Consider the following 25502-nt stretch of genomic DNA (forward strand, 5'->3'; position numbering starts at 1 on the left):
TTCCCCTGGTGTGGTTTATTCTCTACATTTCACATGTGTTTTGAATTACCCATACTTCTCCTGGTGTGGCTTATTCTCTACACGTACACGGCTTTTAGGAAGGTACAAGTTATATTAATCCAAAGTCATCTTTGTTATCATTTATTTGCAATCATGTAGGGAGAAAATTACACTTATTCAGCTTACTGAAACTGTTAATTAAAATTGCGATGTTTGCGTCAATACGTCAAGCATTTTCTTCAAAGCTTTTGGTACATGCCATGTGTTTTTACACACAATTGCCAACTTTGTATTCAATCAAAGTTGGCCCAAAGCAAGTTCGATTGTAGTAATTTCGTTAGTTTATTACATCCGAACGTCAAATTGCAGCCCCATGAAAAGCAAGGGGGAAATTAGTGGCCATTGCAGAACTTGTTTCTCCGACCAGCACATCATCATCTGGATGGGAGTCTTTATCATCTGTCGAGTTAGGATCCCATCGGAACAAGCGTTGACATCTCTTGGCACCACCAGTGCAGCTTGGTTGCAAGACAACAATCGGTGAAATCTTTGGCCCTTGAGGGCACCAGTTCATTTAAGCAAGCAACAACTACCTTCTGCTCAACGCTTGCGTTTAAAACACAGCGCAAAATTGCGTCTAGCTTGTGTATATTTTGCGAGACGTTACAGCATTGAAGTAGACACTAGGAGTACATCTAATTGAACTTCACTGAACAGAGAACATATCGACCATTGCACTTGGGCCTTTAGATCATCACAAGTTCCAGGTGGCCGAGGGGGTCCACCGACAGGCACAGGTGTTTGCACAACTCTGCTTTTTTTTTGGCCAAATTTTTGAATAAAAAAATTGAACAGGACTCTCCTTGTAACTTGTGTTTTATTTGCATCAAACCTACCTCCTACCTCCCCCCCCCCCCAATTACAATATGGAAGGCCCATCTTATCCCGATGGAACCCAACCCCACACTATAAGGACCAATGTTAGCCCCCCCTACAGTGTGGGGGTGGGTTCCATCGGGTTAAGATGGACCCTCAGGCCAACATGTTTAACTACAGTGCAATTGGGTATGTATAAAAACGCTTTTAGCTATGTATTTTTGCGCATATGAAATTAGGTGTAAAAATAATACACACCCATTGCTGCACTGTGGTCAAATATGGCGGCCAAGTAGACGACTCAAGTAATAATGAGATATTAGTCTTTGACTTTAGGGCAACCAAAACTTAAATTGATTCACCCCTTTAAAATAAGCCTTTATTTTAGTACATACAAAACAGAAATTTATAAATACACAAGGCCCACCTTGTACCATTTTCAGGCAAAATTTGATAAAACCACAAGGCTATAGCCTTGTACGCATTTTCAAGCAAAATTTGATAAAACCACAAGGCTATAGCCTTATACGCATTTTCAAGCAAAATTTGATAAAGCCACATTTTCAAGCAAAATTTGATGAAACCACAAGGCTATAGCCTTGTACGCATTTTCGAACAAAATTTGATAAAACCACATTTTCAGGCAAAATTTGATAAAACCACAAGGCTATAACCTTGTACACATTTTCAAGCAAAATTTGATAAAACCACAAGGCTATAGCCTTGTACATTTTCAGGCGAAATTTGATAAAACCACAATAAAGCCACATTTTTACGCAAATTTTGATAAAACCCCAAGGCTATACGCATTTTCAAGCAAAATTTGATAAAACCACATTTTCAGGCAAAATTTGAAAAAAACCACAAGGCTATAACCTTGTACACATTTACAAGCAAAATTTGATAAAACCACTAGGCTATAGCCTTGTACATTTTCAGGCAAAATTTGATAAAACCACAAGGCTATAGCCTTATACGCATTTTCAAGCAAAATTTGATAAAGCCACATTTTCAGGCAAAATTTGATAAAACCACAAGGCTATAACCTTGTACACATTTTCAAGCAAAATTTGATAAAACCACAAGGCTATAGCCTTGTACGCATTTTCGAAAAAACTTTGATAAAACCACATTTTCAGGCAAAATTTGATAAAACCACAAGGCTATAACCTTGTACACATTTTCAAGCAAAATTTGATAAAACCACAAGGCTATAGCCTTGTACATTTTCAGGCAAAATTTGATAAAACCACAATAAAGCCACATTTTTAGGCAAATTTTGATAAAACCCCAAGGCTATTATAAAGCCTTGTACGCATTTTCAGGCAAAATTTGATAAAACCCCAAGGCTATAACCTTGTACACATTTTCAAGCAAAATTTGATAAAACCACAAGGCTTGTTGTCGCATTTTCAAGCAAAATTTGATAAAGCCACATTTTCAGGCAAAATTTGATAAAGCCACATTTTTAGGCAAATTTTGATAAAACCACAAGGCTATAGCCTTGTACACATTTTCAGGCAAAATTTGATAAGCAAAATTTGATAATGCCACATTTTCAGGCAAAATTTGATAAAACCACCCTTGTACACATTTTCAAGCAAAATTTGATAAAACCACAAGACTATAGCCTTGTACGCATTTTCGAACAAAATTTGATAAAACCACATTTTCAGGCAAAATTTGATAAAACCACAATTTCAAGCAAAATTTGATAAAACCACAAGGCTATATATATAGCCTTGTACATTTTCAGGCAAAATTTGATAAAACCACAATAAAGCCACATTTTTAGGCAAATTTTGATAAAACCCCAAGGCTAAAGCCTTATACGCATTTTCAAGCAAAATTTGATAAAACCACAAGGCTATAGCCTTGTACGCATTTTCGAACAAAATTTGATAAAACCACATTTTCAGGCAAAATTTGATAAAACCACAAGGCTATAACCTTGTACACATTTTCAAGCAAAATTTGATAAAACCACATTTTTAGGCAAATTTTGATAAAACCCCAAGGCTATAGCCTTGTATGCATTTTCAAGCAAAATTTGATAAAACCACATTTTCAGGCAAAATTTGAAAAAAACCACAAGGCTATAACCTTGTACACATTTTCAAGCAAAATTTGATAAAACCACATTTTCAAGCAAAATTTGATAAAACCACTAGGCTATAGCCTTGTACACATTTTCAGGCACAGTTTGATAAAACCACAAGGCTATAGCCTTATACGCATTTTCAAGCAAAATTTGATAAAGCCACATTTTCAGGCAAAATTTGATAAAACCACAAGGCTTTAACCTTGTACACATTTTCAAGCAAAATTTGATAAAACCACAAGGCTATATATATAGCCTTGTACATTTTCAGGCAAAATTTGATAAAACCACAATAAAGCCACATTTTTAGGCAAATTTTGATAAAACCCCAAGGCTAAAGCCTTGTACGCATTTTCAAGCAAAATTTGATAAAACCACATTTTCAGGCAAAATTTGATAAAACCTCAAGGCTATAACCTTGTACACATTTTCAAGCAAAATTTGATAAAACCACAATAAAGCCACATTTTTTGGCAAATTTTGATAAAACCCCATGGCTATAGCCTTGTTCACATTTTCAAGCAAAATTTGATAAAGCCACATTTTCAAGCAAAATTTGATAAAGCCACATTTTCAAGCAAAATTTGATAAAGCCACATTTTCAAGCAAAATTTGATAAAACCACAAGGCTATAGTGTTGTCGCATTTTCAAGCAAAATTTGATAAAGCCACATTTTTAGGCAAAATTTGATAAAGCCACATTTTTAGGCAAATTTTGATAAAACCACAAGGCCTTGTACACATTTTCAGGCAAAATTTGATAAAACCACAAGGCTATAACCTTGTACGCATTTTCAAGCAAAATTTGATAAAGCCACGTTTTCAGGCAAAATTTGATAAAGCCACAATTTTAGGCAAATTTTGAAAAAACCACAAGGCTATAACCTTGTACGCATTTTCAGGCGAAATTTGATAAAATCACATTTTGTGATAAAGCCACATTTTCAGGCAAAATTTGATAAAACCACAAGGCTTAAGCCACTTTATGTCACTTTCGCAGAGATAGGAGCTATGTTTTAGGAAATATTGAAATTTGAATAATGGGGAAAAAATTGGAGAAAAAACACTGTCAAGGCATGCAAGGGGTATAAAGTCCATAATTTTTATCAATTGGGGCCATTTTTATAGTTAAGATTTTATGCTCTGAAATGATAAAGTAGGCTCTCTTTATTCCATTGCATTTTTTTGGAAATATGGTTATAAAAAAGAAAAGGCCCCAACATATTTAAGGCTCTAAAATGATAATTTTTCTTGACGTCTTGGGTATAAAGTCCATAATTTTTATCAATTGGGGCCATTTTTATAGTAAAGATTTTATGCTCTGAAATGATGCAGTAGGCTCTCTTTATTCCATTGCATTTTTTTGGAAATATGGTTATAAAAAAGAAAAGGCCCCAACATATTTAAGGCTCTAAAATGATAATTTTTCTTGACGTCACCAATTAATTGATTTTCTTATATTTATATTTAAACGAAAAATAGAAAACCACAGAAAAAAAATCACAAGGTGGTTGAGATGTCAATCACACTGGTCACTCAGCATTTTAATTGAGTTTAGTCAAACGCCGTTTGATAAAACAACTTCTATCTATTATTTTCGATTTTTTATCCATGATCATATTTATATAATCTAAATAATCAATCATGTACACTTCCTATTGCCAGGCATGATATTGGGTTATGTAAAATCAAGTAGGAATGAGGGCAGGACTACTAGGCCTGACCAACATATGGTGTTAGCTTGAATAGAGTTTTCAGGCTATTTTATACCAATTTTAAAGATTTGTGCATGGGCAAAAACAATTGGAAATCAGACTTAAAGGATTAGACACCTTTGGTTATTGTTCAAGACCAGACTTCCCACATGGTGTATCTCAACATAATGCATAAAACAATAAACCACTCAAATGTGATTTGTCATCGAAGTTGCAATGACAGGCTTGACACACAAGTTGCTTTCAGATGCCTTAAATTCTATCACTTGAGGTCTCGAATTCAATTCAAATAATTTAGTGAGAAATTACATGTACTTCTTTCTCAAAAATTATCTTACTTCAGAGGGAGCCGTTTCTCACAATGTTTCAGACTATATCAACAGCTCTTTATTGCTTGTTACCAATCAAGTTTTTACGCTAACAATTATTTTGAGTAATTACCAATAGTCTCCAGTGCCTTTAAAATGAATGAGTATCATGCCTGTATTTTACTTCTATTGTCCGTCTTCGTTTTACCATCGGATGATTCAGACGCAGCTTTAGCCAAGGTCCCTGCAACAATACCTGCAAAGATGATTGCACCCAGCCTGCGATTGGAGTAGAACTTGTTCCAGCAGTCCTCAGGATTGTGAATGTCCACAGTCCACACCTGGTAGCGGTAGAAATAGAAATAAAAATATCCATTCAGTCAGAAGACATTTTTTCTGGAAGATCTAAAGAAGATCTAAATAACAAGAAGCGAGAGGGTGCTTATTGGCTGTCATGACCAACAACTGCTTTGGTTGAACTTGCCATTGGTTGATCACCGGCCATTAACAGTTTTTAGTTACAAAATGCGAAAACGCACGCCAGGACCAAATTTCATAGAGCTGTTTAGCAGACAATACTGCTTGCAAAAACTCTTTACCTAAGCAAAAAGTGAGTGGGGCACCGATCCGATGTAAACTTCATGTACCTTTGGCTGGTAACCTGTTTCTGTTAAACAATACCGGTGCTTGTCTTTGCTTAGCAAGTTTTTGTGCTTACAGGCTTTATGAAAGTGGGCGAAGGTTTCGACCAGGAAAGTTCAATAGCTTTATATTAATAAGGTTCTACATAATTGGGTCTCAGAATTCATCACTACAATAACCTATCTTTCTGAAAGTTTGTATTATACTCAGCGCCTTGAGTATCTTGTTTGGTAAATACATGCGCTAGATAAGACTTATTGTTATTATTTACCTGGTTGCCAATGTGAGCTGCAGTGAGCGCTACTGCTAGGTAGTAAGGCAACGTCTGTTCCGCCATGATGCCAGCTGTCGTCAGACCAGACAACATAACGGCACCAAATCCTGTCAACCAATACTTGGTGTTCTCACCCATCTTGATGGATGTAGATCCAAGACCCAATGCCATGTCGTCTCTCTTATCCTAATGGAATAGAAATGGGACCAAGTTAGATGGTAAATAGTATACAAATAGTAAGGGAATAAAAGGGTAGCGACAGGTTCTTAAAGCCATTATACACTTTCGGTAAACAGCATTGTCCAAGTCCCACACTTCGTGTATCACAACTTATATACAAAATAACAATCGGTCATCGGAGTCGGGAGAAAATAACATAAAACCCACTCCTGTTTTTGCGCGTTTCGCCGTGTCATGACATGTGTTTATAATAAATTTGTAATTCTCGCTATAAACGAGAATTGATATTTTTTTAATGTTTTCTTAAAAAGTAAAGCATTTCATGGAACAATATTTCAAGAGAAGTCTTTCAACAATACCTTCTCTAAACCCTATAAATTATTTGTAAATCTGTGAATTTTTTTTTTTTTTCTGTACCGAAAGTGTATAATGGCTTTAAACGGGCCTTTATCGCACAGCCATGACCCTACAAGGTGCTTTTGTTAAAAAAAATACTATTAAAGAGACTTCGACAAACGAACATTAGAGGTTTGAACACATTTTTCCCAAAACTTTGTGAAAAATCTTGTTAGTGCACGTGGGTTGTGTGTACACGGGTTTAGAATTAGATTACGCGCTGTTACTACTAGTTATCTGCGTTCCGCGCAATAACATGGGAATAGCGAAATTGCCTGGGGTATTTATAAATGAATGTTTTTGAGTGTGTTGGTGTGAATATTTTCACGAGTTGCACGAATGAAAAACATTCATTATTTGTTTTATACATGTATAACGTGCAAGTAGATCTTTGTACACTCATTTTGAATGGAGGGTACAACTTCCCTGCAATAGAACAAATCGGATGGAATTTAAAAAAAAAACACAGTGAATGATGTAGCGGCCAATGGTACATTTATTTGCTATCATGTGACAAACAATCCTATTAATCAAATGGCAAAGATCTTCTTGGGTGTTAATAAAGACAAATAAAGTCAGAGGTGAGAGTCATTGCTGACAGCAAAAATCTGAAACTAGGGTCAAAATTTTAAGAGATAAGTTAAAAAGATGCCATTTCCAGCCTTTTGTAACCCCTGGGGTTTAGATTTCACAATGCTTTTAGGAACAGTGTCCTTAACACTAGAGGAGTAGATCAAAGAACAGGATTTTATTTATATGTAGACACAATAACGACTGATTTTCGTCACCAGGCTGACTTAAAAAGTCATACATCAAGCTTATTTCACAGTTTAGCAGGGAGTTTTTGCTTGTGCACATGAGTAATCTATGTTACTAATACTAGGCATTCTACGCTTACACAGCTAGCGCCGAAACTTGGTGCTGTCACAGTAAGCGGAGAACGGTGATCGTAAGCGCAGAATTCGACGGTAAGCAGAGCCATGAATTGGGCCTAGATCAGTCCAAATGTTAGACAAGAAATATTGAGTGGTACATACCTGATGTCCATAGATGGTATCATAGACCATAGTCCACGCCATACAGGACATGTAGAGAGGCAATACAATGCTCCAATCACATGACCCATGTACTGCTGAATAGCCAATCAGAGCTCCAAAGTTGATTGTCAAGCCTGTATCAAAACAAATTCAACAATAATTAAAGTTAGTTGTTTTAAAATCAAGGAACACTTAACTTGCATCAGAGGTCAAACTGGTTTAATCGGATGACCCAACTTGACCAGGGGTGGATTTCACAAAGAGTTAAGCCTAGTCTTATCTCGAGATAGGACGTGTTGCCTAACTTAGGACATGAAGGACTAGCATTATGTTTTAAATAAGGGAATAAAAGGGTAGCGACGACTTCTAAACTGCCGTTTAAATCCGGCAGGGTCGTGGCCGTGTGATAAAGGCCCAAGCCTATAAAGGAATAGCGAAACTGTCAGAGAGGTATTTATGAATAACTCTTCAAGCCATTATACACTTTCGGTACAGACAAAAAATTAAAAGTTCACAGATTTACAAATAATTCACAGGAGCTACAGAAGGTACTGATGAAAGACTTATCTTGAAATATTATTCCATGAAATTCCCTTTTTTGAGAAAACATTAAAACAATATTAATTCTCGATAGCAAGAATTACAGATTTATTTTAAACACATGTCATGACACGGCGATATGTGGGGAAACAAGAGTGGGTTTTCCCTTTATTTTCTCCCGACTCCGATGACCAATTGCGCCTAAATTTTCACAGGTTTTCTTTTTTTATATATAAGTTGTGATACACGAAGTGTGGGCCTTGGACAATACTGTTTACTGAAAGTGTCCAATGGCTTTAAAGAGTCCTATGTAGGACTAGTCCTAAGTTAGGACTATCTTTGTGAAATTGACCCCTGCCACTTGGACTTATGCTATATCAGAAATGGCGGCTACAGATGGCTCTAACTGCTGTTAAGTCTGTTGGTAAGGACATCCTATTTACTTCAATACATGATGAAGCAGCAATCAAGCCATAGCCATAGCCATAGTCTGAGCGGCTTATTTGGACAAGGGCTCATTTAGACCTGCAGCAGCTGAACACAACCTCTAGATTTAGGCGTTTTGAAACTTGGAAATCGGGAAAGTCTCAACAAACAAAAACTGAGCAGTCGGCGTGTATGCATTTATACAGCTACCATGCAGACCTTGAATTTTGTCTTTGAAAAAGCAAGGCCATTGACATTTTGCAAAGGGCATTTCCAATGGGAAAAATCAAGTCTATGGAAGTCTTTCAAAGGGCAAAGAAGGCAAAGATCAGCCGTTGATTTCACCAAACACATCCTAACTTAGGATTAATCTTAGGACCCAAGACGTAGGATGCATTGAACCCATCCTATGTCAAGAAGGGTTACTCGTCCTAACTCGGGATAGGATTAATCCTAGCGTTTCTCAAAATCGGCCGCAGGGCATGTAACTCCAGTCTTGCCTTGATCCATAGAAAAGGCATGCAGCTTATGTCTGTTTAAAATGAGAGGGTGGTGCCTGGCAAAGCAAGACTTCATACTTTTATTTCAATTCAATTCATAAAGTTTCAATGGCACAGCTGGGATCCTGAACTAACGAAATCAGCTGAACATATTAAAGGATTTGGGCACTTTTTTTAACACAAAACATAATGTCCAAAGATTTACATTAAACTTATACAGCTTGAAGATAATTATGATAGAAAGCTTCCCTTAAAATATTACTTGCTGAGATGCTGTATTTGTTGAGAAATGAGAAGAGGAAAAAAAGTCCCCCCAAAATAGTTTATGTCTCACTCTCAGTGAGACGAAAATTATATTGCATGTAAAAACGTATTAACCAGGTATGGTATGTTATGGTAAAATACCATAACTGGTTAATCTGTTTGTACACGCTAAAACTGAGACTAAAATAATTTTTGTGGCATTGTTTTACTCATTTCACAAAAAATACAGCACCTCAGTAAGTAATATTTTAAGGGAAGCTTTCTACTATCATTATCTTCAAACCGTCTAAGTTTAATGTAAATCTGTGGACATTGTGTAAAAAATACCCAGACCCTTTAACAACAGGACAGATGGAAAATATCTTACCTAGAAATGCCTGTGGCCAGTAAGTAACTCTCTTCATCAGTGGGTAGATGACGATTGGTAGAACAGCAACAAATCCAAGAGCTATACTGTATACAAAGACAGGACGATAAGGAAATCTATTTAACACATAATTTTCCAGAGACATAAATTCTACAAGCAAGTATTGATCAGAGGATGACTCTTCCAGGAACAAAATAAGAAGAAACTATAAGTGAGTAGTAAACTTGCGGGTACAACCATGTGTAAATCTCTTTTGAGCGAGTGTTGGCTCTGAGACCAAACTGGCTCTTTTCAGAGCCAATACTCACTCAAAAGAGATTAACACATGGTTGTACCCGCAAGTTTACTATTTATTTTTAGTTTCTTCTTATTTCTCTACACCATGCAAAGCTTCAAATAATACTTGCAGGAACAAAATGTTTGATATGACATAATAAATATTGCGGTGCTAAACCAGACAAAGACTTGTAGGCCAGCAAGAGAATCTCTTATACAATACGTTCATTGATTGACAGCCAGTGTAATTCTTCAAGTATTGGAGAGAATGACATACCTGTATGGATTAAGAGTCAGCAATATCCCCAAGGCAACGCTGAGTTGAGCTGCTAGGAAGACTAGGGCCTGTCTAGGGCTGATGTCACCTGCAGCTATGGGTCTTGAGCGTGTCCGTTCAACCTGTACAAAATCAAATATAATCATTCCGATAATTGTGGAACTGATATGTGTCAAAATGATGTGCATCATTGACCAATTAGTTCATTTAAAGCCATTATACAGTTATACACTTTCGAAACAGAATTTTTTTTAAAAGTTTTTACAAATTTACAAATAACTTACAGGGTTTACAGAAGGTAATGGTGAAAGACTCCTCTTGAAATATTATGTCATGAAATGCTTTACTTTTTGAGACAACATTAAAACAATTATCAATTCTCGCTAACGAGAATTACAGATTTTTTTGTATGTCATGACACGGCGAAACGTGCGGAAACAAGGTATGGGTTTTCCCGTTATTTTCTCCCGACGGCCGATTGAGCCTAATTTTTCACAGGTTTGTTATTTTATATATAAGTTGTGATACACGAAGTGTGGGACTTGGACAATACTGTTTACCGAAAGGGTCCAATGGCTTGTATATCGAGCCTCGAATTAATCCACGTTACCCATAGCAATGACCGATCCATTAGGCTCCACCCAGGACGCACGTGTGGAAGAACACATGAGCCTCTCCAAGGGACTTGGACAATACTGTTTACCGAAAGGGTCCAATGGCTTGTATATCGAGCCTCGAATTAATCCACGTTACCCATAGCAATGACCGATCCATTAGGCTCCACCCAGGACGCACGTGTGGAAGAACACATGAGCCTCTCCAATGCCATTCTGCACAACTCTGCCGCGCGCCAAGCTATTGCGCACGCAAGTCAGACTTGTTGTTGCGCAATGGGTTGTGATGGGTCAATATGCAATGGGGCGGAGCTAATGGATCAGTTCCTATTGCTGCCCTTTGCAAAGGTCCAACAATACAAATTTTCATTTTCTTCATAGAGGTGCCCCTACCAGGAAAATTTCTGTGTCCATTCATCAAGGGTGGAAGTTCAACGTCTGTAACATAGGTAAATTCGACGACCGATTGAATTCAAATTTTCACAGGTTTGTTATTTTATGCATATGTTGAGATATACCAAGTGAGAAGACTGGTCTTTGACAATTACCAATAGTGTCCAGTGTCTTTAAGCAGCCCTATGAAATTGCTCCCGGGTCACAGTACTTACAGATTTATCAAAGTCCTTGTCCCACATGTCATTGACGGTACAACCTGCTCCTCTTACTACAAGGCCTCCTAGTCCGCAGAGACCAAGCATGTATAAACTAGGAAAGTGACCAGGCGCTGTAGCCAATGCAATACTCCACGCACAAGGCCAATAGCACAACCACGTTCCTGTATCAGGGGGAAAGCAAGCAACAAAATTAAACTATTTTTTATTTTTATTTTATTTTATTACCTTCAATACACAAATACATTTAAAAAAAATGACATTGGTGCAAAAGGGAAACCCCGAACAGGCACACAGGCCCACTAAATTGGGACCCTTGTTACATCAAAAACCAAAAGACAAGGGACAAGCACAACTACAGGCAAACAACCGAACAAAACAAAGAAATACTATAAAAAGTAAACAAAATCACAAAGAAGATGGAAAAACTACAATTTAAAAATAGCAAAAAATTATTGCACATAAGCATGATAAAAATACACTGGAGAACGGTACTATCCTAATTAATCATCACTGGCTGGTGAGTAGTTGCCAAGGAGGCCAAATTGACAATCTTTTTAATGACTTCAAAAACTTTTGCAATCATAATATTTGTTAATGAGTGTGTCTAGACCACAAATTCAATCCAAGGCACTGGACACTATTGGTAATTACTCAAAATAATTGTTAGCATGAAAAATTACTTGATAGCGAGCAATGGAGAGCTGCTGATAGTGGCTCCCTTTTGAGGAAAACCATTTCTCACACAACGAATTATAGACTTCAGCTGAAGCCTTTTATTTATGCATCTGAAAGCACACAAAGTAATGCAACAAGGGTGACTTTTTCCTTCATTATTCTCTAGCAAACTCCATGACCAGTTGAGCAACAATTTTCACAGGTTTGTTATATTATGCATGCATGTTGGGATATACACTAAGTGAGAATACTGGTCTTTGACAATTACCAATTGCACAACACACTGCTTACCAATTGGCTTGTCGATTCTCATGAGCTTCATGTAGGGTTGGATCTTACTCGGTGCTGCATTCACCACAGATGTCATAAGGCTCATACTCCGCCTACTGCTGCATCCCAAGATCTGACCACGCCCGATCTGACCACGCCCAAAGAGCTCGGCCCATCCTTCCTGTCTCCATCCCACCACCTGACCAAAACTGTGTGGTTCCCTGCGTCGTTTCAGAGGAAACTGTGCTCTACAAAACTGGGTGCAGTGATGAACATGCCGGAGATGCTGACTTGGTCGTAGAAGAACGTTCTGAAGTTGTTGGCACGACTGAGTTCTTTGAAAGTCTGAGACCGAGTCTTGAGAATCTTGAGCGGGAACTGGCTTGTGATGGCAGTGTCTTGGATGTATTAATTCACTGATTATTGAAGGAGATGCAGATTTATAATGTTGAAATTTTACGCTTTTATTGTCACACTCTTGAAATGGCGCTAGGCTTTGACCGTCGTGCGTATGCGAGTTTGTTGGATGACATTGTCCGAAATGATGCAGGGCGGAGGGGACCTTTAAACATCTTCCCTGCTCTGTAAAAGCACTCAATGGATTGTTTATTGTCACACCACACAGTGTCTTGCTAGATGATAAAGAACGGTTCATGCATGCAAAGGAACACCACCTTCGATCGATAACCAACCTGTAGTTTGATTTGGATACCGTGGAAAGCACAGGGTACCTGCTGAATGATGAGAGATGCATACAACGCCCAATAACTTTTGTACAGCTGAGTAACACCATGTTGTCATCAATTGTTACTCGCAGAACAATGCTTTATGATGAATTATTCTACTATCTGAAATAAAAAATAAACAAATTTAATCCATCAGTTGATTAACATTTGTAAAATTACGAAAGGGATCTTTTTCCGCACGTCGCCACCGATTTATTCGCCCTTAATTAACTCCAATTCCACTGAATTTTTTTCTTACCTGAGAAGAAGGGTTACAGCATACCAGAGAAAAAAGAGAGATTAAATTAGTACACTAGGGGAAAACAGCCCATTTTTAGCCAAAAATGCTAGCTCCTCTGTTTACAAATGGCTTAAAAGATTATCTCAAAATGAGCTCAAAAAGACTGGCTTTTTAGTCAAAATTACACCACATTGAGCCACTAGCTCAATTTTGACAAGCCAATCTTGGCTTCAACGGTGACCCAATCAGCATTTTTTATCATGGCTCATTTTGAGCCAATCTTTTGAGCCATTTGTGAACAACGGGCCATGGAGGGCTTAAAGGGACTTACACTGCACAGCAGAGGAGCCGGTATTTATCGATCCTACTACTTGCTGTCAACTCGCCATCAACTCGCTTCGTGCCGTCTACTCGCAGTTAACTCAACCACAACGCAGATGGCAGGTATAAATTAGTCTTGACCCAAGACGTCAGTGATCAATTAACATGACGCGCAGTACATAACACTATGCGGTACCAATCATTGACATCTTGGGCAAAGACTAATCCGTATGCAGGAAAGCGCCCTCTGTTGTCAATGTAGTGCAAGCTCTGTGGAAAAGCAAGATGGCGGCCGACAGTTTTGCTGCTTCGAGATATTTTTTAATGAGAAAAAAAACCCAATTTTCATACCGAAATGTAACCTAACTTACAAAAATTCTCCTTTAATAGTAGGCCTAATACTTTACAGTTCTATGCCTCTTTAATAGTGGATTTTAAATGTATATTGGAGGAGTTGACGGCGGGTTGACGGCACCAAGTGAGTTGACGGCGATTTGACGGCAGATAGTGGGACCCATATTTACGGCTAAAAAAACTGGCCCAGGCAGGGTGTTTCACATGTAATAATTATTATATTAATGGAAAAGTTTCCGTATGGCGCCACCACTTTTTCATTCGATATGAAATAATATAGTACCTAATTTACCTCAAAGAGATATCCCTTTTGGTAAAAAAGAGTGAAAAAGTGGTGGCGCCATGCGGAAAGTTATCCATATTAATATTATTAACATCCCCTACCCTAAAATCTAAATACCTTGGTTTGAATAACAAATGGTACGAAAAAAATAAGACAATAATTTTCACAAATTAACATTTACAAAAGTTTCAGGTCTCACACAAAAACAAAAACAATTTGCACCTTCAATCAATTATGATCAATTCAATGATTCAATCGTCAGAGCCGAGAGCAGTAGCACTGCATGCAGGATGAGGATGAAAACTGCAGGCAGTGCAGTGCCAGTGCAGCAAGCAAGTGTAAAAATGCCCATTTTGTTTGGCAAATCTCACGACCTAAATTACAAATGTTGCAGTTTTTAACTAGTGAAATTACCTTCTCGTCACCATCAGTCAGTTGGTGATATTTAGTCCCAGAAAACCTGTCCACTTTCTCTCACTTGATCGTGGATTTTGCCGCAGTGTTTTATCTCCGACCGGCAGCGGCTCTCCTGTCCTGCCGCATTTACACATGTTTCATGTGGCCCAATTACGGATTCCTAATTCGCCAAACTTACTTTAAAAACAAACTGCATTGCTGGCGGCGGACGCTGTATTTTTAAGGCTTAAACAAGTCAATTAACTTGTCAAAGTGCAAATTCTAGCCCATAGTTTATTATTAAAATGTTAATAATGTTATCGAATAAAAACATGCAATTAATGCATTCTTATCTGGGCACTGTTTCTTTAACTTAGAATTGTTCCCACAATGCATCGTAAAACAAGATGTCAGCGCCCGTGAGAACGTAGGTGGTACATGGGGTTTGTTTGTAAACACTGACCAAAGGGGGCGGGGATGGTTGTTGAGTTGTTTATTTTAATCATAACATGGAGGGCATTTTAGTGCCCAAGAATGACTGTGCACAAAGTACTTATTGTTCACATTTTGTCAAGTCTAAGTGAAATTTAGGCCTACATTTTAATTTGATTTAAATTTACTATTGCTTTTTGCATGCAGATTATTATTTGTCTTGGCCCAAGAAAGACTATAGGATAGTGTTCGATATTGGATAGTGTACTTTGCGCAGTTTTAAATCGCTAAAGCGCGTCCTCTACGGTATGATTTAATTTACTGGCGAGCTTAAAACAATTGAACGGTTCCCAAAACCAAAGGTAACATACCATGCCTTTTAAAAATCACACATGATATTGGTAGCACCTCCAACAAAAGTGTTTCAAGAAAACATCAAAAGAGGTCACACACCTAAATTATTCAGATTTCTTTCCCTGTTTTTGTAGCTTGGTGAGAGGACTGATTGAAAGTCATCGAGTTATGATGTTCTCCAAGTCGACTTGTCCGTTCTGTCTGCTAGCCAAAGACACACTGAGAGAAGCTGGCGTCAAAGACTTCAATGTGCTTGAGATTGAGTTGAGGCCTGACGCTCCTGATATACAGGTAGGTTTTAAGTATACTCTTGAGCTCTTTTCGCACTGGACTTAATTTGGGTAAGGTAACCAAGCCAGTTGGTTACTTACCCATTTCAAATCCAGTGCGAACAGTCCAGGTAACTTTCCTCACAGGTAGCTTTACCACGCCACGTGGGTAGTTTAGCCTAGCAAAAGGTGCCCAATAAGATTGACCAGGTCAGTTTAACCGAGCCGGAAAATCCAGTGACCTTTCACCGGCCTGGATATGCGTCAATTATGCGTCAATTAAATCCAAATTTGTCACCAATTGAAACTTTGAAAGCTTGGAAACACTAGGTCTTTTACCAACAAGGAGTGCCTTCTGGCTGTAGGGGTGGGCACTGGAAAACAATGCAGCTGTAATGTTGATTACCCATCAAACATTCAAAGATATTGACAAATAGGTAGACTGCCAACTTAGGTTTCTTAGGTTTCCGGCTGTGGCGTGTTAATCCGGAGATCATTGGGTCAAACTGCTATAGTTAGATTTGTCCTTGTTCAACCACATATCTATTTCCTCCATATGCTAAATGGGGATATTTGTTTGTATAAGACTATTACCATTCTATGGCCGTTATGTAACACTTAGATTTGATTTACCATTCATTCAATTTATTCTTTTCAAATTACAGAAAGTGTTATACAACATGACGGGGGCGTCGACAGTACCCAGTGTCTTCATCGACCAGAAGCATATAGGAGGTGGATCAGACATACACAGCAAGTATGAGTCTGGAGAATTGGTGAAGTTACTACGAGAGAAAGGGTTGATCAATGGAGAGACAATGTCGTGATGTTAAGGATAAAACGCAAAATCGCACAACTGCCACGAAAAAGGATTTTAAAATGATTGAATACGGGTTTACAGAGCTCCTATTAACTTTTTATCATAGTTACCATCTTTGTTAGATTTCTGTACATGTACATTGTAAGGATTAGTTCTTATGTCTGACAGAGACTAGACTATTTTTATTCAACCTCTTTTAAGTTGTATGGATTTGAATGATGAATATATTTTCCATAACTCACCCGTCATGCCCTGGTGATTATAATAATGCATGACTAATATCCAGTTTAGATCCATTTCATGTTACGTACCAGTTGTTTTCTACTGTTCCTGTAATTTATATTCATGTACATTTATAATCATGTACACCCAAATCAACTGTCACTAGGCCCAGGGCATTTGCCACCTACTCTTGGGGCTGAAACAGGGTAAACCCCTTTACAGTCTGTAAGGATGTAGGCATGTGTATCATCCACTATAGGAGCCTGGCTGGTAGAGCAGAATGCAATGGTAGTCGGTGTCGCTTTGACTCAGATTTCACCCAGATACCTCTGTGCAGAGCAGACATTTCTGACTCGCCCTTCTGTGAGCAGACATGGAATTCACTTTCTGTTCAGATTTCATAATTTATACCAAAATGCAAAAGATATACTACACAGCGACTCATGGTTTAAAATAGTCCATAGCTATCTCTTTAATCCTGCAATTATTATTCACTCAAATAATATCCATTTAATTATTTAATACAGTAAAAACCAAATTGCATGAGTTGGTAAGTACAGTGTCAGATACAGGTAAAAATCAGGGTATGTAAAATAAATTGCAATAAAAACAAAATGGCAATTTTAAATTGTAAAATCTGTGCAGAATGTTATTATTTTAGTATCAACAGTTATTTCTGGAAGGAAAGTGGTAGAATATATCAGCCAAGTTAGAATTATTGCCAAGTATGTCGGCAGCCAAGTCATGCTAACAACATTTATCATGTCACTATGATCAAGTGGTTAGACAACAGGACCCAATTTCATAAAGCCTGTAAGAACAAAAACTTGCTAAGCACAGCCAAATCTTGCTCAACAGAAACTGGTTACCAGCCAACATTCAAAAAAGGTTTGTATTGTTGCAACTGGTGCCCAAGTAATTTTTTGTTACCAAAGAAATTTACTAAGCAGTATTTTCTGCTTAACAGCTTTACAAATTAGGCCCAGGACTTGCAGTCAAAAGGTTGTGGTTACCGTTTTGAATCCTACTAAGCAAACCGTTGATTTCACAATGACTAGAATAAATAATTGTCTAGTTTTTTACTGGATCACAATTTCTTGATTGGATGTTTGCAAGTAGGTGCTTATACCCCCTTATGAGAGTTTGCTGCATTGGGAAGATCATCTCAACACAAAGACAAATACAAAAAACAAGCTTATAGCTTCTACTAAGATTGGAAATTTTGAGGAAGAAAATACTTTTATACTCAAACAGCAGCAAACAAATTGAAAACACATGGTGATTTTCCCCTTAAGCATCCCTTTTTATGGTATATTTTTGTACTGATAAGACATTGTGATGTTTAAAATTATCTGAGAACAAAATCTGTGTACTGATGAGCAAACATTCGTTAAGCAAAATTTCTGAATTGAGCTCAGGTAGCTAGAGGCAGTCACTCAGCGAGATATTCGAGTGCGAATCATTTCCATTTGCAAAAGAAGGTCTGATTATTTAAAACCAAGTGCATGACTGTCAAAAGAGACAACTCTACAATTTTATATTGGTGCATGAGTTGAGTCAGAACTGCCCGGACATTTAAATAAGTTTTAGTGACTTGTTAACCTCCCTCCTACTACACACACCCACAATCACTGGTACAAACACGGACCATTGCCGAATTTATGCGCTTACGATCACCATTCTCCACTTCAAGAGCCAAATTTCTGCACTAGCTGTAAAAGCGAAGAATGCTCAGTAACATGGAGTTTGCAAGCACACAAGCCAAAATTTCCCGCAAACCCTCAAATTCGCTTGATGTTAGCGCAGAACTACCTACTTCCGCAAGCGTTGATTATTTGCTTACGGTAAGCAGAGCCACGAAACTGGCCCAAGATGACACAATTTCCTGACAGTAACCCGAGCCTCTGTTCACCACACATTCATTCAATTATCAAACTTATATTATGCATTAATTTTATGTGTATGTTTGGCTTAAACGCTGGTCTCTTTTCAATGAGACTACTGCAAGATTTAAAGCTCAGATGTTGGATTAGATGTTTAAGACCTGGGCACAATTTCATGGAGGTGCTTAAGCACAAAAGGTAGCTAAGCACAGCAAAAACTTTGCTTAACAAAATAAGGTTACCAGCCAAAATTCCATTTAACATGTACAATCTGTGACTGGTTTACTAAAGTTTGCTTTGTTTAGCAGAAACTTTTTAAAGGCAGTGGACACTATTGGTAGCTACTCCAAATAATTTTTCGCATAAAATCTCATCTGGTAACGACTAATGGGGAGAGGTTGATAGTATAAAACATTCTGAGAAACGGCTCCCTCTGAAGTGACGTACCTCTGAATTTGATTTTGAGACCTCAGATTTAGAATTTGAGGTCTCGGATCAAGCATCTGAAAACAAACAACTACGTGTGACAAGGGTGTGTTTTTCTTTCATAGTTATCTCGCAACTCCGATGACCAATCGAGCTCAAATTCTCACAGGTTTGTTATTTTATGCATATGTTGAGATACACCAAGTGAGAAGACCGGTCTTTGACAATTACCAATAGTGTGAACTGTCTTTAAGCTCTATGAAATTGGCCCTGATGCTTATGAGGAGAAGCAGTCACAATACATTAATTTCCTCTGAAGTATGAAGGTTGCCTCCTCGTTCTATCTCTTTGATTAAACACTACCACACTTGCTTTAGAAATTGTTCCATTTGAAAATTACAAGCAGATAACTGCAGATTATCAAAAAAACAAAAGAAAGGATACATTTTTGTTACATTCAAAATTAAAATCAAATAATAGTACTGTACAATATACAAATTCATAAAATATATACGGATTTATGCAAAGGATTATTTATTAACATAAGTCGGTAGAACCAGCAAATAAACAAGGTACATGTGCACCTACAAATATTTATTGCTCTGATTTAGATCGTTTGCAGCCAAAAAGTACATTTAATTGAAGTTTTTTTCCCTTCAAATAAAAACTTGGTTTTTTTTTTGGTTTTTTTTGCGTCGGGCAGGTTTTTTATTTTTTAAGCACTGCAAAATTTTGGAGAGTTGCAGAATTAATTCAATCGATAAATAACTTAATTTCATTGTTATCAAACATAAACGCTGATCCATATTTGATACTAGTTTTCAGTTTCTCACAGCGCCGTTTTTTGTTTTTTTTAATACAAAGGAAATGAGTTGCATGCCTGAGATAAGCTCATCCAAGTGCACATACAGGTTTCTCATCCCACTCCAACCCCAACCTGGGCCAAATTGTATCTACCCTGTAAGCACAAAAATCTGCTTAGCTCAAATGAACCTTGCTAAGCAGACACAGATAACCTGCTGCTTCACTCATCTTTTGCTTAGAAAAGAAATTCGCTGAGCAGTATTTTCAGCTTAACAACTCATTGAAAACAAGTATTAAGCACAAAACACTTGCTTAGCACTGACAACTCTTGCTTAGTGGAAACAGGTGAGCAGCAAAAAATTCCATAAAGTTAACACAGTTACATCTGCTGCCTCACTCATCTTTTGCTAAGCAGAGAAATTCGCTGAGCAGTACTTTCAGCTAAACATCTCTATGAAAACAAGAATTAAGCACAAAACACATTGGCTTAGCACTGACAACTCTTGCTTAGTATAAACAGGTTACCAGCCAAAACTCCATAAAGTTAACACAGTTGCGACAAGTGCCTCACTCATATTTGGCTTATTAAGATATTTGCGAAGAGGTTTATGAAACTCAGCCCTGAATATTCCGAGGGTAGTAAGCTTTGGAGAATAATATCCTAAAATCGCATCAGACATTTCTATAACAGATTTTCTACACATACACAGTAAAGAAACCAATTTGGATACAAAATTAGAGGTAAATATGAAAAAATAACCCTGCTGATTGCAGATTGAGAATGCATAAAGGATTGGAAAGATTTGTGCATAGATGGGTTTCAAACAATCTTGTTGCATTTTCTACCTCAGTGCACTGACCTTGAACATGTCACCCTGTTTAAGAATGAAATCTCGTTTGTACTAAGTTTGACCTAACAGATGTTAAAGGCAGTGGACACTATAGGTGATTACTCATAGTAATTGTTAGCATAAAACCTTACTTGGTAACAAGTAATGGGGAGATGTTGATAGTAAAAACCATTGTGAGAATCGGCTCCTTCTGAAGTGACGTAGTTTTAGATTTAGAAGTAATTTTCTATGAATTTGATTTCGAGACCTCAGAATTAGATTTTAGAGTTCTCGTAATCAAGCATCTGAAAGCACACAACTTTGTGTGACGAGAGTGTTTTTTCTTTCATAGTTATCTCGCAACTTTGACGACCAATTGAGCTAAAATTTTCACAGGTTTGTTATTTTATGCATCTGTTGAGATACCAATAGTGTCCGATGTTTTTAAGTGTGACCTCATTCCACGGAAATGCACGCCCACTTCACACACACTGGCTCCAGAGACTACAAGAAAAATTCCATAATAGTTTAATTTAGCTAGTTTAACTTTGACATTTTGTCCAAGGAAACTTCATTAATTGGACTTGACTTTTACAAAGGTATTTTTAAAATTCAATGTTTCTATCAAATAAAACAATGCTTTTGAATGATTATTTGCTTCTGAACAAAATATGCTTGTTTTTTGGTAAAACTGCACACAAAAACTTATGCTATTTTTGGAGCACTGTAAAACACACCATTATTCTCTGTCCATCAATAATGAATGAACAGTTGAAACTAATTTGAATACCTATTTCAAATACACCTACTCCCCTGTACCAGCTGGGACACAATTGCTTCAAAGAAAATAAAACCATTTGGTCAAAAGTTAGAGCAAAATGTACACCAAACCATTGAGGTACATAGACCGACCCATTAAGCTCTGACCAATCACAACCCATTGCGCCACCAAAAGTCCTACAAAATAAAGTCTGACATGGGCGTGCGCGTATGCTTGGCGCGTGCAGCAAAGTTGTGCAGAATGGCATTGGAGAGGCTCACGTGTTCTTGCTCACACGTGCGCCATGGTGGGAGCCTAATGGATCGGTCTATTGACCAAACTGTCGTAGTAATAAGTACAATATGCGTCAACCACCCGTTACATGTGTCCACTTGAGTGCACTAATTTTCACAAAAGCAATTACTGAATATACCTAAGTAATAAAGCTGTCCGTACGGCAACATTTATAATCAGTTGAAGAGCATAGTAAAAGTCACCACTAGATATTCTTTCCTGAAGTTTGTTAGCACCCACTGTAATACTTTTTTTCACACGCTACACATGTAGTTCAAAAACTTTCTATTTTCCTGTAAACTTTAATTTGCTTTACTCTACTCTTCCAGAAACCCTTCGGTAAATCTCTCTACATTACGCAGTGTTTGGTCATAACAGTTCATTCATTTCTCATATCAGCCAAGATTGAAAATATACATATAAGAAAATTATGAATATATTTGGATGATAAAAACCAAATATCTTTTGAAGCAGTGCAACACGTTTAGAATTCTGTAGTACTATACATGTAAATTCAATGCACAATGCATCACTCATACATTAATATTATTATATATCACAGTCAATTTAAAATATTATTTACAAATACTTCCTTTTTTATAATATCTATTACAATTACCCTTGATCCATCATATGTAAAACACTTACAAGATTATATTATTTTTAAAATGTTACAAGAAACTCTCAACAACTGATGATTTTGTTCCTATTTCCCGTAGAGCGTTAAAAAGTAGGATTTGAAACTTTGAATAGGGGACTATGATTAGGTGAGGTTTGCGGTAGCACCAAAGCCAAGCCCAACTACCAGTTAATCTCCAAGGCAGTACTTGAGCAGCATCGGGTCCAGCATCCTCCTGAAGATGATCAGAGCATACTGATTGAAACATTAAGTTGACAATCATCGGCTCTACTTAAAGGCAGTGGACACTATTGGTAATTACTCAAAATAATTATTAGCATAAAATATTGCTTGGTAACGAGTAATGGGGAAAGGTTGATAGTATAAATCATTGTGAGAAACGGCTCCCTCTGAAGTAATGTAGTTTTCGAGAAAGAAGTAATTTTCCACGAATCTGATTTCGAGACCTCAGATTTAGAATTTGAGGTCTCGAAATCAAGCATCTGAAAGCACACAACTTCGTGTGACAAGGGTGTTTTTTCTTTCATTAATATCTCGCAACTTCGACGACCGATTGATCTCAAATTTTCACAGGTTTGTTAATTTATGCACATGTTAAGATACACTACCTGCGATGGCTAGTCTTTGACAATTACCAATAGTGTCCAGAGTCTTTAAAAGAAATTAACACATGGTGCTACCACAAGCCCCCTTATAAATCTCTTTGAGTGAGGGTACCTCGCCCCGCGATGTTTGGATCTTGGAGCTCTTCCTCCCTCTGATCAGTGACCTTCTCAGCTCCCTGGGGCGTTTAAAGCCTGGGGAATATACAATGTAACCTTTGGTGAGTGGAGGATGACGCCCCCCCTTATAATTCTCTCTTAAGGGTACCCCGCCCCGTGATGCTTGGATCTTGGAGCTCCTCTTCCCTCTGATCCGTGACCTTCTTAAGGGCCATCATCCTCTGGTGGTCCAGGTCGATGTAGTCCACCTTGGGGGAGCTCGGCTTGGGAGGCCTTGGCGGAGGTTGACGAGGCTCTTCATTCTCGTGGGATAGCTCCAGATACTCGATGTCATCACTCTGCTGGGAGAGAAGCGAGGCTGGGATTGGTGAACTGGATACACCCTCACCTATTGGGCGCTGTGGCAAGAAGACAACAAAAATAAATATATATATATTGAATTTGGTTTTACCCTTACACCGATGTGTGTAAGCACTGTATACTCAGCACTTTCCCGAGTCCTGTCAAATACATTTATCGACCCCTAGTAAATGCCTCATCGCCAAAAGTGCATACTACAGCTTGGGACTGTTACTCCCAAAAAGGCGACAAAACGTTTTGTGATGCTGACGTCAGGTGAATTGGTTCAGCAATACTTTTATAATGGTTATCATTACAAATCAAATGTAACAAGAAAGCATTTAAACAAAATTAACAAAAATGTTATTTTCCCAAACAGCAAAATAAACACTTCGGTGAAAAGTTGGGACTGTCCCGACACAAAAGAAAACATGTCCTAAATAAAAAATTAAAAAATATATATATATATATATATATATATATATATATATATAGACAAGGAAATGACTAGGAATTTAAAAAAAATCAAAACTAAATAAAGATTAAAGATAGCACTGTGTAACATTGGTTATTCCTTGGTGAGTTTTGTTGTTTATTTGATCACACAACCAACAGCCATGACAGCCAGTTTGTGCCAATAACAGAAAGAACGAGTAGAAATGCTCAGTTTTTAGAGAAGGGCAATCAGGGCCAATTTTCATAGCTCTGCTTTACTTTAATCAAAGAATGGGCACTTGCGGAAGCAGGGAATTCTGCGCATACCAATATACACTTGCACTGCTAGCGCAGAAATTTGGCAATTGCACAGCAAGTGGAGAATGGTGATTGTAAGCGCAGATTTTGGCGGTAAATAGAGCCATGAAATTGGGCCCGATCAGGTAAACCCAATCCACGCACAAAAGTCTGTATTCTGCTCAAAGTCCAACAGTTCTCAATCAATGGACAAAACCTATGGCCATGACGTTGCAAAAGAAAGACCGTATTAAGCCGGGTTCATAGTTCATGTGAATGCAAAGCGAATTTTACGTGAGTTTGTCGTCACAACTCTCCTTTTGCAGTGATATTTGCAAGCGAGTGGAGCACAGTTAAACTGCTCCGTATTTGTGACGTCAACATTCGCTTCGCATTCGCAGGAAGTATGAACCGGGCTTTATTTGCCAAACAATTGAAACACTTATCACATACTTCGAGTATAGACCCCATTGGAGTTAGATCCTTGTAGATATACGTGTCCTCATCCGGTACAGGGACTGGGCGAGTTACTTGAAAATGGTCTCCTTCGGCGCCGTACATGTCATCATCAGAGGATGAGGTAGCGCTTTCACCTGTGTTGGTGCGCCCTCGGAAGGGATCCGAATCGTGGTCTAACCTGTGGTTCCTGAGAGTTGGGAAGAAGAAAGAGGGGCAAAGTTAGGTTTGAGAACAGTGTCCTTTAGCAAGACACTTAACCATTGCTTCGTCCTTCGGATGGGACAAAAGCCGTTGGTCCCATGTGTTGTGTAACGCATTTAAAAGAACCCAGTGCATTTGTCGAAAAGAGAAGAGGTTCGCACCTGTGTTTCTGGCTGTGGCTGCTAAATGCGCCGTAGCACCATGTAAACCCTTAAAAGGTGCTACATTATTGGGTCTCAGAATTCATAACTTTCAATAACCTCTCTTTCTGTAAAGCACCTTGAGCATCTTGTTTGTTTTGTAGATCGTGCGCTTTATATATAGTTTTTGTAAGACTTCGATATTATTATTATATTATTATTATTTATTTAATCCTGATAAATGAGCCAGAACTGGGTAGCGATGGAATAGTAGATTGGTTATTATGGATAAAAAGAATTGGCTCTGAAAAAAAAAAAAGTTACGACTAGCATTATCTGGTTGTTTTCAGGATGTACATGAAGTTAACCTTGCAGAGAACCAAAGGCATTGCAAGCAGCAAGTACCCAAAAAGGCCTTTATCGGCTACAAAATGACTGCAAGATTCAATCGACTTCTAATCAATCAAACTGTCCAAGCAAATGTCTTGCCTTGATTGCACGTC

At 37.8% G+C, this 25502-nt stretch overlaps 3 protein-coding genes across 5 annotated transcripts in view; 1 reads left to right on the forward strand and 2 right to left on the reverse strand.

The window, feature by feature from the left end:
• Positions 1-3608: 3608 nt before the first annotated feature.
• Positions 3609-14827, reverse strand: LOC139936092 (4-hydroxybenzoate polyprenyltransferase, mitochondrial-like). The gene is made up of 8 exons (XM_071930811.1): positions 14691-14827; positions 12374-13200; positions 11402-11568; positions 10180-10301; positions 9627-9712; positions 7530-7663; positions 5914-6102; positions 3609-5341 (listed from the first exon to the last, which is right to left on the reverse strand). The coding sequence occupies exons 2-8, from the start codon at positions 13143-13145 to the stop codon at positions 5168-5170; spliced, it is 1644 nt and encodes a 547-aa protein (XP_071786912.1). The 5' UTR covers positions 13146-13200; positions 14691-14827; the 3' UTR covers positions 3609-5167.
• A 140-nt stretch (positions 14828-14967) lies between these two features.
• Positions 14968-19946, forward strand: LOC139936093 (glutaredoxin-like). Of its 2 annotated transcripts, none has more exons than XM_071930812.1 (3): positions 14968-15099; positions 15593-15749; positions 16393-19946. In XM_071930812.1, the coding sequence occupies exons 1-3, from the start codon at positions 15080-15082 to the stop codon at positions 16552-16554; spliced, it is 339 nt and encodes a 112-aa protein (XP_071786913.1). In that variant the 5' UTR covers positions 14968-15079; the 3' UTR covers positions 16555-19946. The 2 variants fall into 2 exon arrangements, with proteins under 2 accessions (XP_071786913.1, XP_071786914.1); XM_071930813.1 differs by having other exon boundaries at positions 15082-15103.
• LOC139936091 (uncharacterized) overlaps positions 19524-25502 on the reverse strand; it is a 45313-nt gene continuing 39334 nt past the window's right edge. For both annotated transcript variants that reach the window (XM_071930809.1, XM_071930810.1), the window contains exons 6-7: positions 24653-24845; positions 19524-23526 (exon numbers count right to left, since the gene is read on the reverse strand). In XM_071930809.1, the coding sequence (XP_071786910.1) occupies positions 23254-23526; positions 24653-24845 (466 nt within the window). In that variant the 3' untranslated portion in view covers positions 19524-23253. The remainder of the gene's footprint in view (positions 23527-24652; positions 24846-25502) is intronic.

Source organism: Asterias amurensis, chromosome 4, assembly GCF_032118995.1.
Source record: "Asterias amurensis chromosome 4, ASM3211899v1".
In the NCBI taxonomy this organism is placed as follows: domain Eukaryota; kingdom Metazoa; phylum Echinodermata; class Asteroidea; order Forcipulatida; family Asteriidae; genus Asterias; species Asterias amurensis.